Source organism: Pithys albifrons, chromosome 20, assembly GCF_047495875.1.
Source record: "Pithys albifrons albifrons isolate INPA30051 chromosome 20, PitAlb_v1, whole genome shotgun sequence".
Lineage (NCBI taxonomy): Eukaryota > Metazoa > Chordata > Aves > Passeriformes > Thamnophilidae > Pithys > Pithys albifrons.
Window position 1 is genome coordinate 8,203,284 of NC_092477.1, and position 16,700 is coordinate 8,219,983.

The following is a 16,700-nucleotide window of genomic DNA, read 5'->3' on the forward strand; positions in this document are numbered from 1 at the left end:
GCACTGGGGTTGTTTCAGTACCAGGGCTCTCTCGGTGCCGGTGGTCTCTCGGTGCCGGTGGTCTCTCGGTGCCGGTGGTCTCTCGATACTGGGAATCTCTCGGTATTGGGGGTCTCTCTGTACCAAGAGTTGTCAGTACCAGGGGTCTCAGTACTGGGGGTGTCTATACCGAGGGTCTCTGTCCCAGGGGTCTCAGTACCGGGAGTCTCTCTAGTGGGGGGTTTCTCTGTACGGGGAGTGCCTGTACCGGGGGTCTCAGTATCGGGAATCTCAGTTCTGGGGGGTCTCTGTGTACTGGGGGTCTCAGTACCGGGTCTCTGTACTGGGGGTGTCTGTACCGGGGGTCTCTCTGTACCGGAGGTCTCTCTGTACCGGGGGTCTTAGCACCGGATCTCTCTGTACCGGGGGTCCCCCGGTGCCAGCTCCGGGCGGGTTCCGCCCCCCCCCCCCCCGCCCCGCCGGACTCAGAGAAGTTCCCGCGGCGGCGGCGGCGGAACGACGGGGCAACAGCGCCCCCTGGCGGCCACGACGGGACACGGCGGCGGGGACGGGACGGGACCGGGACAAGGACAGCGACGGGTGAGGGACGGGGACGGGGACGGGGGCAGGCGCGCAGCCCGGCCACGACACCCCCGCGCGGTGCACGCGGGCTCCTCTCCCGCTGCTTCAGCCTGTCCCAGTCCGCCCCAGTCTGTCCCTGCCTGTCTCAGCCCGCCCCAATCTGTCCCTGCCTGTCCCAGTCCGTCCCAGTCCGTCTCAGTGCACCCCTGCCGGTCCCAGTTCGACTCAGTCCGTCCCAATCTGTCCCAGTGCGTCCTAGACCACCTCAGTCTGTCCCAGTCCGTCCCAATCTGTCCCAGTCCGTCCCAGTCTGCCTCTGCCTGTCCCAATCCATCCCAATCGTCCTAGTCCGCCCCAGTCTGTCCCAGTCCGTCCTAGTCCACCTCAATCTGTCCCAGTCCGTCGCAGTCTGCCTCTGCCTGTCCCGTCCATCCCAGTCTGCCTCTGCCTCTGCCTGTCCCAGTCCGTCCCAATCTGTCCCAGTCCGTCCCACCTCCACTCCCCACCCCGTCCCGGGGCTCCCCCTCGCGGGCAGCAGCGGGAGAGACGGGGGGTAAGTCCCACCCCGTGACGTCACGCTGACGTCACGGGGACGCCGGCGCACGGTTGGTCGGCGCACAGCCCGTGCCGTGGGGGGGCAGCGCGCCCGGCGCCGGAGGTAACGGGGGGCGGGGGGTGGCTCGGGGGTCGCGGCCGCGGCCTGAGTGACCGGCGGGTCCGACGGCACCGGGAACAGCCCCCGGGCTGGCGGGGGGCAGGGCGGGGCCGGCAGAGCTGCCCGGGCGCCCCCCGGGCCGGTGGGGCTGCACCCGCCGGCCTGGAGCGCGGGGGGGAGGCCCGGCCGCGGTGTGGGGCCGGTGAAGGGGCAGGGTTAGGCCTCGAAGCGGGGACTGCCCGTGGCACCCAAAGGGCAGGTGTAACAGACCCCCGCCCGCCCCCGGGGTGGGACCCCCCGGCCTGAGGACCCCCGGCCCCCGTACCCCCTTTCCCTGCAGCCCCCCCCCGCCTGCGAGCGACCCCCGGGCTCGGACAGAGGGCCCCACACTGAGGTGACCTTCCCCCCACGGCTGTGGGGCGGGCAGGGGCCTCCACCGGCACCTCGGCATTCCAGGGGCTGCTGGGCCAGCGGGAAGGGGGAATGGCAGGGTCGAGGGTCGTGCTGGTCTTGCTGGGTGCTGGGTGCTGTCCAGCTGTGCCTGTGACACCCTGAAAAACGTCACCAGGGAGTCAGCTAGACAAACCCAGAGCCAAGAAAGGGGTGAGGTGTCAGGAGAGTGAACCTGGGTCCCAGCCCATGAGGCAAGGCAGCAGCGCTGCCAAAAGCGGGGCCAGAACACTCCATGCCTTGGCTGTCCATGGCTCAGCCTCTGAGCTATGGGGCAGCAGCAGCTCCTGCCCCCCAGCCTCACCAGGAGGGTATCTATGGGGTCAGGGTGGCCTGGGCCTTTGGTCAGCCACAACCACACTTGCGGGACTAAAGGGGTGATTTGAGACTAAAATCCCATCTTTTCTGCTCCCAGATCACAGCACGGACTGGCTCCTGGCACCACCGAGCCAAACTGGATTTCCACCAGTGACCTGTAAGGTGAGGTGCTGTGTCCCCTTTCTCCATCCCCAGGCTGTTCCAGACCACGTGGGGGCCCCAAACCTGCCTAAGCTGCCATAGAAAAGGTTTTGTGTCTAATGGCATATTTGCCAGCAAATTCAAGCCACGAACACTATGTATTTCTATATTTGTAAAGGTGTTTGAAGTCCTTGAATTTACCCTTTGGCCACCTTAAATCTAGTTTCTAATCCCCGGCACAGTTAATCAAATCCACAGTGGTTTGAATTATGAGATGCCTGGGGGGGATTTATAGCTTGTATTGCTGATTATACCTTGACTTTATTATATTGCAAATACCTAACTTATGGTCACGGCTGAGATTTACAATCCTCAGGTAGGTGCTCAGGATAACTTTTAGCAACTCCAGATGTAATTGGAGGTGACTGATGGGGTTGTTGCTACAGATAAACATGTAATCTGTAAAATGTTAAGACAGTGAAAGAAGAGACAGAATAGGTGAAAAAGATGGGTCAGCCTTAAAAAATAACCATGTAACTGGGTGTATTGCTGAGCAAGCCTCTGGGATGCCTGTTCTGGCTGAGGCATCTCTGCCCAGGGAGGGCTTGTTGGTGTCCTGAAAATACCATGATTTAGATCAGGATTTCAGCTTTTAAGCTGAAGGTTTTTGGAGTTTGAAATAGCCCTGGGGAGGGTGAAGGGGTGATAAACAGAAGTGGGGTGCTCACAGAGCTGACACCGCCTCCCTGGTTCGGGTTTCTCCCACCTCAGGGGAGCAGCAAGTCCCGTGTGGGCACGTGCCCTAGGCCAGCATGACGAGTGAGGTGGTGGAGAACGAGTTTGAGTTTTACTCCAAGGCGGAGAAGTACTGGAAGGATGTGCCCGCCACGGTGGATGGCATGTTGGGGGGCTATGGCCACATCTCCAGCATCGACATCAACAGCTCCAGGAAGTTCCTGCAGAGGTTTCTGCGGGTAGGTGGCACAGTCTCTTATGCTCACAAAGCCCCATCCTTCCAACATAGAGCTGGGCTCTTCTCTCTGAGTTGGTCCGTGGAGCCCTCTATTGCTGCATGCTGGGAGAGCTTTGCCCTACAATGGGTTCCCCAGTCCTGTCCCATGTGTGCTTGTCCTGTTTCTCCTCTGTGGGACTCAGCCTCTCACGGTTGTTGTTCCAGGATGGCCCTAACCGGACAGGGACAACCCGTGCTCTGGACTGCGGGGCCGGCATCGGCCGGATCACCAAGCGGCTGCTGCTGCCCCTCTTCAAGACAGTGGACATGGTGGACGTGACAGAGGACTTTCTCACCAAGGCTAAGAGCTACCTGGGCGAGGAGGGCAGGCGGGTGCGCAACTACTTCTGCTGTGGCCTCCAGGACTTCAGCCCTGAGCCCAACTCCTACGATGTCATCTGGATCCAGTGGGTCATCGGTGAGGGTCGCTGCGCTTGTGGGGTCTTTTCAGCCTGTCCTCTGTCCAGATTCCCCTGAGGGGCAGGTGCCTCATGCACTGAGGAGAGCAGCTTGAGGTCTGCGTGAAGGATGAGCATCACAGCATGGGTGGGGGGCTTGGGGTAGGGAGCCACCCCCCATCCCTGCCCCACAGAAGGGCACTGAAGGCACTGTACTTTTCCCCCCATGTTGTTTTTCCCTCAGAGGCCAGGGCAGAGGTGTGGGTTGGATGAGGTGGGTTGTGGGATGCAAGTTGGACACACCCATGCTAAAGCTTCCCCCTGCAAATGGCTCAAGTATTTGGCTACTTGGATCAGGAGGGATCCCAGATACAGACTCATGGCCTCCTCTCCCCAGTCACCTCATGCCTCCTAACTCCTGCTCTTCCCCTCCAGGACATCTCACAGACAACCACCTCTCTGACTTCCTGAAGCGCTGCCGTGCCGGCCTGCGGCCCAACGGCATCGTGGTCATCAAGGACAACATGGCTCAGGAGGGCGTGATCATGGACGATGTGGACAGCAGCGTCTGCCGGGACCTGGACGTGGTCCGCAGGATCATCCGCCGCGCTGGGCTGCACCTCCTGGCCGAGGAGCGCCAGGAGAACTTCCCTGATGAGATCTACCACGTCTACACCTTCGCCATGAGATGAGGGCAGTGGGAGAAGGTCTCCCCCATGTCGTGACTCCCCCTCTCTGGGGCTGGTGACAAGGATGGGACTTGGTCTTCCAGGTTGCTGCTGTTTGTGAAAAGAGGTGTTTGCCAAATACACTTTCCTGCTGTTGCACTTCTGCACGTGGGCTTTGTCAGGTGCCTGTTAGCTCAATGCCACCTTCAGGGGCTCTGGACAGGAACAAGAGGGTCTTCAGTGCAAGAGGGGATCTGTGGGCAGCAGCAGGTTGCTGACCACAGTGCAAGGGCTCCTGGTAGTGGAGCTTGGAGCACCTTTGGGACAGTCTGGGCTCCATTCCTTACCCAGGTGTTTGACCTCTCCTTGCTGCACACAGCAACAAGCTGGGCAAGGGAAACAGGAGAGATCTCTGCTATTTCCCTGCAGTGGGTTGGGGAGGCAACACCAGGTTCTGGGGCTTTGAGGGAGCCTGTCCTTTAAACCCATGAGCAGGTCTCCCACATGTGCAGCAGAAAGGGAGGTGGCCACTGGCTTGGGCCAACCAAACCCAGCCCAATGAAGCCACACACAGCATGTGCCAGGGGGCTGAGCCCATGTGCAGTCCTCACTGCAGCCCGACCCTCCACCTCACCTACCCTGCAGAAGAAACAAGTCCCTGTCATTATTACGAAAGGCCTTGTTTAATTTTGCTCTGTTTCCATTCCACATATCGAGGCAGAATTTGATTACATTACTGAGTTTTTTTTAAACACCAGTTCATCAGGACACACAGCTCCAGTTCCACAGGGCAAGGGAAGGTAAAACTCAAGATGCTGCAGGAAGGCAATGGGGAAGACAACCCTTGTGCTGCCAAATTGCCAGTGCATTCCAGATCCACCTGCTATAAACTGTCCCTGATCAGAACAGATTTTTCCTCTTTTCATCCTCTTCTGCATCTGTTCCCCATGACAAACAAAAAAATAAAACTCTGTGGGGCTCAGCTCTGCAGCCAGTCTTTGGCACATCATGAGGAAGCAGATGCTTAGAATGAGGGAGCCAGGTGGCAAGGCTGGGACACAATCAGTATAGGTGCAGCCTGAGAGTCTGCAGGTTCCAGTAGCAGGCTGGAAAGAAAACCACCGAGTCCTGCTGCAGTTTCATGTTCCTGGGAAGGAGGCACTGGAGAAAAGGTCCTGTGAGCAGACAGCAAGGAAAAGAGCCAGGGAATTGGGAGGGATGCACAAGGCACTTGGCAGTTAGCTGTTTTCTGTTCCTTGGCTTTGCACAGGGAACATGCCACAAAGCCAAGTCTGTTTTGGAGCCCAGCACCTCCCAAAGATGTCCTTGGTGGATGGTCCTCTGTGCCAGGCTGGGGTGCAGCAACACTGAGGGCATGGAGCAGTCTGCCACTGCTGCCAGCCCTGCTCACTCTCCCAGTTTCAGAAGCCCTCATGGAGCAAGGAAGGCATCCCATCCACACCCACAGGGTGATGCTGGACCTGCCTCCACCACCAGAACCAGAAGCAGGAAGCCAGGACAGTGCTGCCAGTACTCTCCTAGCATAGGGAACACCTTCTCCCAGGACCCCAAGGCATCTCTCCACTCCACTAGATACCTAAGGCACTGTGTCACCCACTCATGCCAACACTAGGAGAGGGGACAATCACAGCACCCAACATACTGGTCCAGGCCTTTGCTTAACATTCCCCAAATCAGCCCTCTGCCCCAGCATCTGGCTCCCCAGTGCCCACGAACTCTCTCCACCCCAGAAAGCCACAGAGCTGTGCCCACTCCCCATGATGTGCCCCAGAGCAACAAGACCTCCACAGACATATGTGATTGATGTTGTGGCCAGAATGCCACAGAGAGGGACTCTGGGGGCAGCACTGCCCAGGCAAAGCACCACTTTGCTGCGGGTGAAACTGTCCCAGAGCAGAGATTTGGAGACTGTAGGCACAGCAGGACCACAGAGGAGAGGCAGAGAGGCACTGTGAGGCTCAGAGGTCCTCGTGCCCAGCAGCAGTGTGGTCGATGAGGAGGTACCACTTCAGCCTGTCTGGGAGAGGTAGAGCCTTGATTTTGACATCTACAGGCCACGGTTTAAGGCACTGCCGGATAAACACCCTGCAGAGATGTTTCAGTGCCTGTGGTGAGCGCTCCAGCTGCTTCAGAGAACAGAACAGAGTCCTGACCACCTCCCCGTGGTACCTACAGCTGCTGGTGTTGACCTCAAAATTGCTGGGCAGCTGGATGGCTTGCGAGCTGGCCATCATGAGCTCCAGCAGAATCTGACCCTTCTGGATGAGGTCTGTGGAGAAGCTGTCATCTTCAGAGACACTGAGGTGCGAGCAGAGGCACTCGAAGACGATGTGGAAGCCCGACCAGCACGAGGGGCCGTGGAGGGAGCAGTTGTAGGCAGCACCTGACTCCAGCAAGAACCTCAGCAGTGGGAAGTGGCATTTGAAGCTCTTGAAGCAGAGGTGGGTAAGGGACTCGGGGGCTGGGCACTCGCTGGGGTTGGCACCGTGGGCCAGCAGCAGCTGCGTGACACGGAAGCAGAAGCGGTTGATGACCTGTGCGTCCTCAGTGTTGCTGCACGCCATCTCTCCCAGCAGGAAGATGATGTAGGTGAAGACAGTGTCACCATCTTTGGTGGTGGCTCTGACATCTGCACCTGCAGGAAAGGACAGAGCTATGAGGCTGGGCCAGCACCAACTGGCACTGTTGGGCTTTACTCTGCTCCAGTGGGAATGCAGAGGAGTTGGCAGGGCAGTGCCTGACACTGCACAAAGGATCAGGCAGTGCAGAAAGGAGAGAAGGTTGCCCTCACCTCCTTCCAGCAGCAGCCGGATGCTCTCAGTGTTGCAGATCTGGACACCATCACTGCTGGCCAGGGCGTGCAGCAGCGCTGTCTTCCCTGCAATGGAGCAATCACTCAGTCACGTGACAGCAGGGTGGCACCCCAAAAGGCAGGAAGGAAAACAACACACCCACCCACCAGACAGCCAAACAGGCAGTGACAACCCCTCCTTCTGGCAGAGGCTTCTCTGGTCCCCAAGATGGTACACAGCTGTGGGGACATGGTCACAAGGCCACATGTGCAGGGCTGACAGTGGCCTCAGAGGGCACATGTGCCACAGCAGAGTTTGCTTTAGAGCACGTGGGCACCACAGGGCTATGGAGACACAGCCCCATCCCATCTCCTGTGAGCTCTGCAGAGCTGGTTTCAGCACTTGCCATGCAGCCAGCACACAAGGAGAAAACACCAAGCCCAGGGAATTTCTGCCAGCCTGTTCCCAACTTCCAAACCCGTTTGTAATCAGGGGGCGCATGCAGCAGCAGGACAGAAGGACCCAGTGCCCATGCCCTGCTCCATCCCACCCCGAGGGGGGGTGGGTGGGGCACACAGACCGTTTTTGTCAGCAGCGTTGACATCAGCCCCCAGCTGGAGCAGCCGCCGCAGGCACGGCAACCGCTCGGGCTCCTCGCTGGCCAGGTCCAGGGGACTGCTCTCGTGGATCTGCACAAAGAGTTGGAAAACACCAGTAAATATTAAAACACACTGAGTGCCCCCATAGAGTTGCTGCTGGGGCTTCATCACACTCAGGGTAAGAGCCTATTTGAATCCATCCCCAAAATTCCAAGTGAACCTTCCCCAGTGTATCCATAGGCAGAGGTCTATCTCCTCCAGCCTCCTCTCAACTGCTGCCCCAAAGCAGAGTCAGGGTTGCTCAGACAAAGGCAACTTCAACTTCTGCCACAGCAGTGGAATGCTACAGACAACAGGCACAGGGATGTGCCAAGGGGAAACAGCACGTGGCAAGGCCCAGGAGGAGGGGAGCAGGGAGGGCTGCCCCACACACACCAGACCTCACAGCTAAGGCTCAGGGGGGCTCTGCTGGGCCGTGCCCAGGCAGCAGAGCCCATACCCGGTCTCTCCGGTTGATGTCGGCCCCGTGGTGCACCAGGAGCTCCACCATGTCCAGCTGGTTGCGGAGCACCGCAATGTGCAGGGGGGTGTAGTAGGTGACTGGATCTGAGGACAAAAACACAGTCAGGGAGAATGAAGGGCTTCCCCAGAACAGCCCCAGCCACCTGCCAGAAGTGGAAAGAGGCAGCTGGGGAGGGCCCTTGATGCCCGTGAAAACAAGACTGTCACACACACCCAGGGTTCTGCTGTTCCAATGCTCCTCCATCCCGCCAAAAGCCCCCAGAGCTGCAAACTGGTCCCTAAGCCCTGGGGCATCCCACAGTCCATCCTTGGGGCTGGGTCTCCACAAGGCATATTCACACTATTCCACCAAGAACTGCGAGTCTGAGCTGGCAGTTCCCTCTCTTTCTGCCCCAGCTACTCCCACGTCCCAGGGCAGCTTCTCACCCACTGGTTCCTCCCAGCCCAGCCCCCTTCCAACCAGCCTCACCTTCAAAGCTGAGGTCAGCACCAAATTCCAGGAGGATTTCTGCAGCAGGGACGAGCCCCAGCTCAGTGACCTTCATCAGGGCATAGCTCACACCTTCCTGATAAAATGGGGAGTGGGTCTCCCGCTCCAGGACTCGTCTCACAGCTGAGAGCTGGCTCCTGTCACTGCCCAGGTAGGCAGGGCTTGAGACACACAAAAAACCACCAGTTACTCAGTGAATAGCACATAGCTCAGGTGTGCAAGGGTCAAAGTGGCACCAGGGAAGAAGGAAAATCCATGACCTCCCCAGAGAAAAATATCCCTGGTCTCCCATCTGGTTCTGCACCCACTGAGTCTCTAATCTGCTGGTTATGGGGTTACACAGCAGCTTCAGGGACACAGATGAGCCCAAGTTTAGGTTTTATTGCCAGTCAGGCTGCTCCTTGGGAGCACACATAGTCCCTGTGTTTGCTCTGCTCCACCCCCACATTCCCAAAGAACAGCAACAAAAGGAGGAGCTGTGGGACCAGCTGCTCCCTGGGACTGGAGGGTGCCCCCAGCCAGTGCAATCCACCCTCTGAGCTCCAACTACCCCTCCTAAAACACCCCAGGGTATTCAGCCCCCTCTGGTTACCTCTCCAGGGAGCTCTGCCTTTCCGTGTCTGGCATCACCAGCAGCCCCAGCAGCTCATCCACCAGGGGCTGGTACTCAAAGATGATCCTGCGGAACCCGTGCAGGAAAGGCATCATGCTCTGCCCTGTGCACAGCCCGCCCAGGGCCCTCCAGCATGGCACTGGTGTCCTCCCCCACGCAGCTCTCCTTTCCAAGGTCTCTTCCCTCCCTTTAAAACAAACAAGCCTTTTCAGCACTTTGGCACTCAGCAAAAAAACACAGCCTTCCCCTCCTCCCTATGTAAAAGGCAGCCAAGAGCAGCACAGGGATCTCCTCCCACACACCACAGAGGTGTATCTGAATTATCTCCTGCACGCAGAGCTGCAGACTGGGAGTTATCCGGGTGCAGGATGGGAACACACCCAGAGCAGAGCCCAGGCTCGGGGCAAACCCTTTGTGCCACACCTGGGGGTGCCAGGGGGTGCCTGCAACCAGCAAAGCCCTGCCTGCTTTTGGGGGGCAAAGGAGACTGAAGCTGCCCCTGCCACTCAGGAGACACCCCAGAGACCACCAACCCCCCCAGTGCAACCCTGGGAGGCCCCTGAATCTCACTGTGCCCCACGGGATGAACAGCAAGGCCCTACCTGTGGAAAACTATGCACAAGATCTTTAAAATATGTATCTGCATTTCCCTATCATCCTTCACTTAAGTTAAATAATCGATTAAAAATAATTCATTACAAAAATATAGCTTTTTTTAAAAAAAATGTTTTATGGTCAGAATATTTGGGTCATTATCAGCACACATGTGCAAATAAATAAATAAATACGCACAGATATAGATACACTCACACATATATACATATGTATACATGTATATACACATATACATACATACACACATGTATATACACACATTTATATACAGATCTACACACATACATATGTATATAAATACACATTTAGAGAGATAGATAGATAGATAGATAGATAGATAGATAGATAGATAGATAGATAGATATAGACACACATTTATATACTGATGGACATGCACCCCTCCCGGCAGATGGTGTGTATTGGGGTGTACACATATATTTTCAGATATATACAACACACCCATCATTCCATTCTGTGAGGAGGCACCTCAGGCTGTTGTGGGCATTAAAAAAACACCCCAAACCAACATTTAAATCCCGATTCGTTTTCGCAAATAAACACTCGCCAACCCCAGCGCAACCGCCCCCGCGGTGCCCGAGCCCCACTGGAAGGCACAGCAGCCCCAGGGTCCCGCTGTCCTCCCGGGGCAAGGCCTGCTCGAGCCCCCGAACCTCCGACCCGCTGCCTCTCACCTGCCCCGGCGCCGCCGCGACCGGAACCGGAACTCGCACCCGCCGGGCGGGCCGGGGCGGGGCCTCGGGGAGAGGGCGTGGTATGTGGGCATTGGGGAGGGGCTTGTATAGGGGCGGGGTTTATTCCGATGTGGGCGTGGCCTCGCCGTGGAGGGCGCGGCCGGCAGGGGGCAGCACGAGCCCGCGCGGGGGGCGGGGCGAGGGGACAGCCCCCAACCCCCCCCCGTGTCCCCTCTCTGTCCCCACCCCGCTGTCCCCACCTCGGTGTCCCCTCTCTGTCCCCACCCCGCTGTCACCACCCCGCTGTCCCCTCTCTGTCCCCACCCCGCTGTCCCCTCTCTGTCCCCACCCCGCTGTCACCACCCCGCTGTCCCCTCTCTGTCCCCACCCCGCTGTCACCACCCTGCGTGTCTCCTTGAACGGCTGTGCCCTTCCCCCGGTGTCCCCTCTCTGTCCCCACCCCGCTGTCACCACCCCGGTGTCCCCTCTCTGTCCCCACCCCGCTGTCCCCACCCCGGTGTCCCCTCTCTGTCCCCACCCCGCTGTCCCCACCCCGCGCTTCTCCCTGAACGGCTGTGCGCTTCCCCGGGTGTCCCCCACCTCCCGGGTTTCCCGACCCTGCGTGTCCCCAGGTGTTCCTCCTCTCCCGGTGTCCTCCCACCACATGTCCATTCTCCTAGATGTCCCCCATCCACAAGTGTCCTCCTTCCCCGGGTGTCCCCCCTTTCCCGTGTTTCCCCCATCCACGAGTGTCCCCCTTACTCGGGTGTCCCCCCTTTCCCGTGTTTCCCCCATCCACGAGTGTCCCCCTTGCTCGGGTGTCCCCTCTTTCCCGTGTTTTCCCCCGCCTTGGTGTCCTCTGTCCCCAGGTGTACCCCGTCCCCAGCTGGTTCCCTCACGGGTGTCCCCCCCACCTCGGGAGTCCCCATGCCCCACCCAGAGTGTCTCCCTTCACACGTTTCCCCCTTTCCCGGGTCTCCCCCGGGTATATGGCCCCACCGCGGGTGTCCCCACTCCCTGGGTATCCCCTTCCCCTGGAGTTCTCCCCCGGATATCTCCCATCCCCGCCTGTCCCCTCTGCCCCTGGACGACCCACCCAGGACAGGCTGGGGGTGCAGGGGAGGTGGCACCGAGTGGCTTCTGCCTTTGGGGGGCTCGGAGGGCTCTGGTGCTGCTCCCCACAGCACCCGGACCCTCCCCTGCTGAGCGAGCATTAGCCCGGGATTTATTGGTATTATTATCATAATCATCATTCTTTTTATTATTATTATTCTGGTGGAATCTGCAGGCGCGGGTTGCTCCAGAGAGCGGCAATAACTGAAGCCGCCTTGGGTTTCCTATTTACGTATTTATTTTATTCTGGTGGAGCACTTCCAGATTTCGGCAGGCAGCCGTGGCCCCGGGGCAGAGGGGGCGAGGAGGCTCTGCCCTCTTGGGCATTTTTCTGACATGCTGTCACGCTCCCCCCTGGTTCCCACCCTTCCCTTCCCTACAGAGTGGGGTGCCAGGGTGGGAGACCCCAGTGCCTGCAGCCCCCTGGCCCTGAGCCACCTTCAGGGCAGGGCAGGGGGTCTGACCTTTGCCTTGGTGCTGTGCAGTGGCATCTGGTGTGGATCCCCCCCAGCAGCCCCTTGGGTGGGGTTTGGGGGGCTTTATCTCTGTGGAGGAGGGGTGGAAATAACCCCATCCAACCCTGGGCAGGGACCAGAGTGGGAAAGCAGTGAGGAAAGGAAGGGGGAGTGAGAATTTCTCCCTCCATATGCAAGATGCTTTATGCCCCTGGCTTCAAACCAGCCCAGGTCAGGTGGGCTGGGAAGCTGAGACCCTGTATCCAGTCTGAGTGTCTCCTTGCTGGCACCAGACCCTGGACCCTTCATGTTGCCAGTAAAGCCCAAATCCTCCATGGTCCAGTGAAATTCTGGACCCTTCTCAGCTGGGATGGCAGCACCAGGCACAGTCCCTGTCCCTGTCTGTGTGGCACCAATGGGTACCATGCAGGGTGCAGCCCTCCAGCAGACACCATTTCAAGGGGAAATCTCTGCTGCATTGGCTGGTGGCAAGGAAGGGTCACCCCATTGCCACCTCTGATCCCAACCATGCTGTCCCTGGGGATGAGAGGGAACACCAGCCTACCCCAAAGGGCCCTGCCAACCCAGGGGTGGCCTCATGAGCCCCACAGAGGCTCTGTCCCCACTCTGGTGCCTCGTGCTACAAAGGAGGTTTTGAGCAGGCAGTGTGGGACAAAACCTGGTTCAAAACCAGCCCTGGGAGGTGACAAGCCAGGACACCCATGGGCTGAATCCCTTCTTTTGCCATCAGTGAGGCGATTCCAGACACGCAGGAGTCCTTCCCTGGAGTATCCTGCCATGAGCATGCCATGAGCCACAGCCTCCAGGGAGGTGACTCCCCATCCCCACATTTCTTGGGGAAAAAAAACCCTGGGATGTTGCTGGCAGGGTTGGATGGGGTGTTTGAGTGCCCGGCTAAAACAACAGCACCGGGATCTGCCCCCTTCCTCCCCATGGCCTTGGCAGGGCGGACTAGGAAGAATGTGAGTTGGCTATCCATCAGGGAGACAGAGCAACAGCCAGCCGAAGAAAGAGGGGCATTTTAGGAGGAAAGCCAGGGAAATTTGATCATTAAGAAATCCTCCTGGCTGTCTGGGGGAATTTAATTAAATTGCTGGAAAGGGCTGTAAGCACATCTGGATCCAATATGTGCAGCTTTGATTTTTTTCTTTCTTTCTTTCTTTCTTTCTTGGGTTTTGTTGTGCCTTTTTTTTTTTTTTTAGTTCACTCTTTTCCCATCTCGCTGTTGAAGGGGGGGGGGGGGTGTGGAATAAAAGGGAAATAGCAGAGCCACGGAGTATTGGTTCATCTGGGACTGGGATTCCTGGCAGGGAAAGAAAGAGAAGGAGAGAAAGAGCAAAAGGCAGAAACAGAGGGAATAAGAAAACTGGGAGAAAAACCTTCACCAAGGGGCTGGCCAGAGTGTTTTATAATGCCACCGACCACAGAGACAGGGTTTTAGGAGGGAATGGGGGAGTTGTGAGAGCTGGAGGGGAGAGGAGGAGGAGAGGAGCCAGACCAGGGCATGCTGTGCTTCTGGGGTCTGGCAGGGATGGAGGGAGAAAGAGGAGTTCCACAGTGGATACAGAAATGCCATTCCTGCTGGGAAGGGCAGGGCTGGGCACAGGGGGACTCCTCCAGCAAGTGCCCCCAGCCATGCCCCCTGTGCTGCCCTGGCCCTGCCTGGCCTCATGCCCTGGTGCTGGGGCAGGGGGGTGCTCTGGTCCTCAGCCCGGGCAGGACATGGGGATGGGCACAGCTCTGGTTTAAGGAGATGAGGCTGGCAGCCCCCAGAAATGGACCAACACCCTGGCACCCACCCTAAGAACCGGTTACTGGGTCCTGGCCAGGCACTGCCAAGCTCCCACCGTCTCCCACACTCCTTACTCTGATCATCACCCTTACAGTGGAGCAGAGGTGCATCTCCATAGTCAGAGAAACCTTTTCACCCATGGGAGATGTGGGTGAGCCAGCCCAGTTTCTCTGCACTGTAACATCCACAGGGCAAGATTTTGGGAATGAACACCCAGGTACCACAGGGAGCAGCACCAGCACAGGCAGTGCTCCAAGGATGCTGCACTGTCCCACCTCAGCCACTGCCACAGTTTTGGGGTGAGGAGGAAGACTGGGGCTGGCAGAGGACGCCCAGATCCATGCCATGGTGAGCACTGTGGAAGCACAAGGTGTTATTACAATCTGAGAGAAATATCAGAAAACTCCTAGTGAAATTACAAAAAAATATAAATATCTTTTTGGGTGTGGGTTGTTTGTTGTTTGTTTTTTTTTTTGGTTGATTGAGGGCTTTTTAAGAGAAAAAGATGAAGGACTGGCAAAAGAAATATATTCGTACCAAGGGCTGCAAACTACAAGCCTGGCAGTCTCTGTCCATATCCTCACCCTGAGGAGCTCAGCACCAGCCCTGCCAATTCAGTGCCACTTCAGTTCATCAACAGTTCTGGCTCAGCAAAGCCAGACTCAGAGCACACACCCCGCTCAGCAAAACCCAGGTGCTCACTGACAGGTAAAGTAAATCTACTCAGCTTCGTCTCCAAAGCCCCACACTTGGCCAGGAGTTACCTTGCCAGCTCCAAGGTCCAATTTCAGACACTTAAACCCCAATTTTTACCAAAAAAACAGAAGCAAGAAGAGCTTGCACAAGAGGGTTGGGAAACACCAGGAGTGTGGGTTTCAAGCAGCCAGGTCTCGCTTCAGATGCCTTGTATGGATGGTGGTGTTAAAAAAAATGATGCTGAAGAGGGAAAAAAAGGGCAAATCCTACAGCTAAAAAGGAAATTGCATTAATACAGATTGTTTTATTTAAAAAAAGCAAACCCTGACCTCTACTTCAAAAAAGTCATTAGACATTCTCCTTCTGAAAGGCCGACAGGGGATATTACTGAAAGGCCAGTTAATTTCTCAATGACTTACTGTTCTTGCTCTGCTCATGGAAATGTGTAAAGAGTCGGAGGGTAATTTAAGGCACCCTGCAGAAAGGTGTGTAAATCTTTGCATGTCTAAAGAAACTTTACCAGACCGCTAGGATTGGGAAAAAAAGAAAATGCTTGCCCTCTTTTTTCTTTCTTTTTTCCTTTTTTTTTTTTTTTTTACTTTCCTTTGGAACTCTGATTCCCTTTGATCATAAAAAAGGTCATATTTCAACCAAAAAAATATCAGCAATCACAGGGCCCGAGGAAGTGCGAACCCAAGGGGGTTTCACCGACCATTATTCCCTCCATTTAATTATTTAATGCCATGGACTGAGGGAATGCCGTCTCCCCTGGAAAAGCCAGACAGTTCAAGAATAAGGTCTGGCCCTGAACAAGGAGGAGGAAGAGGGCTATAAATGGGCTGCTCCATCCCCCCTCCTGCCCTTGCCCCTTCATAGGCCAAGACCAGCTGCCCCACAGCCCCCCCAAAATAATCATAGCAAGATGTTCCCAGCCTCTGGGGCCAAGAGGGAACTGCTGGGGAAAGGATGGGGGTCTTCACTGCCCTGCTCCCCCCACCAGCCCTGACTGGCCAGTGTCCATTGCTGATGGGTCACTGTCCTCCAAGGGGATGTCTCCATCCCCCATGTTGATCCTGGAGCAGATTTTTCTGGACATGGTGTCATCTCCATCCTGGGAAGGGTCTCTTCCTGCTGCCACAGTGGAAAAAAGCAAGATTAAGCAGTATCTGGATTAGGAAGGTGACAGGAGGCTGTGCTGGGTTGCCCAGGGCCAGGTGGCCCAAGAGGTGATGCAGGAATCTCCTCCTTGGGAGTGTGGAGCAGCCTGGAGGTCTGATGGCAATGTAAATGCCATCTGTATTCTAAAATATACATTGAGGGCATAACCACGGTGCATAGCAAGGTGCTGGCACAGTGTGACAGCTGGGTACTGGGCAGAAGTAAACACCCACCCAAGGGAGCATCCCCCGGGGATGCAGAGCAGAAGCAGCATCACAGAATCACAGAATATGCTGAGTGGGAAGGGACCCTGCACAGGACCATCCCCAAGAGTCACACCATGTGCCCAAGAGCAGCATCCAAATGCATCTTGAGCTCTGTCAGGGATGGTGCTGTGTGACAGCAGCCCATGATTTACACAGCCAAGGGGACAACCAGACATCAGAGCTAATTCCTGAAGTGTCCCCAAGGCCAATAAATTGGACCGATAGAACCAATAAATGGACTCCCAAAAAAAGGAGGGGGGAAGGGAGTTTGGGCTAGCTTGTTTGCACGCTGGAGGAGCCCCCTGCAGAGTCGGAGAGAGCCAAAATCTGCCTCCAGCTACACCCCTTCCAGGCTGCAGAGCTCTGGGAAGCTGCTTCCCCGTCAGGAAGATCAGATTTGGCAGCGCTGGCTGGCTTAAAAATCTGCACGCCTCCGACTTGAAGGGGAAGAGAGCGCAAGAAAAGCTTTCGACAAATGTTAAAATAACTCAGCCAGGGGTTTGCCTCCCTCGGTCGCGCTGGAGCAGGGATGTTTATGAGCTCAGAGCTGGGAGATTTCGCGTGGAACCCTGAGTGTGCCCAGCCCCGTCCATATGTGCCGGCAGCGGCGGGCAGGAGAGCGGCTGGAATCGAGGGGAAGGAATAATAACTG

At 56.9% G+C, this 16,700-nt stretch overlaps 2 protein-coding genes across 3 annotated transcripts; one reads left to right on the plus strand and one right to left on the minus strand.

The window, feature by feature from the left end:
• Window positions 1-1,146: 1,146 nt before the first annotated feature.
• Window positions 1,147-4,362, plus strand: NTMT1 (N-terminal Xaa-Pro-Lys N-methyltransferase 1). The gene is made up of 5 exons (XM_071574344.1): window positions 1,147-1,219; window positions 2,082-2,146; window positions 2,897-3,099; window positions 3,303-3,555; window positions 3,971-4,362. Exons 3-5 carry the CDS (start codon window positions 2,938-2,940, stop codon window positions 4,225-4,227), a joined length of 672 nt encoding a protein of 223 aa, XP_071430445.1. The 5' UTR covers window positions 1,147-1,219; window positions 2,082-2,146; window positions 2,897-2,937; the 3' UTR covers window positions 4,228-4,362.
• A 502-nt stretch (window positions 4,363-4,864) lies between these two features.
• Window positions 4,865-10,573, minus strand: ASB6 (ankyrin repeat and SOCS box containing 6). Of its 2 annotated transcripts, XM_071574592.1 has the most exons (7): window positions 10,548-10,573; window positions 9,220-9,427; window positions 8,607-8,788; window positions 8,115-8,221; window positions 7,597-7,705; window positions 7,016-7,102; window positions 4,865-6,859 (listed from the first exon to the last, which is right to left on the minus strand). In XM_071574592.1, exons 2-7 carry the CDS (start codon window positions 9,333-9,335, stop codon window positions 6,183-6,185), a joined length of 1,278 nt encoding a protein of 425 aa, XP_071430693.1. In that variant the 5' UTR covers window positions 9,336-9,427; window positions 10,548-10,573; the 3' UTR covers window positions 4,865-6,182. The 2 variants fall into 2 exon arrangements, with proteins under 2 accessions (XP_071430693.1, XP_071430692.1); XM_071574591.1 differs by lacking the exon at window positions 10,548-10,573 and having other exon boundaries at window positions 9,220-9,421.
• Window positions 10,574-16,700: the final 6,127 nt, after the last annotated feature.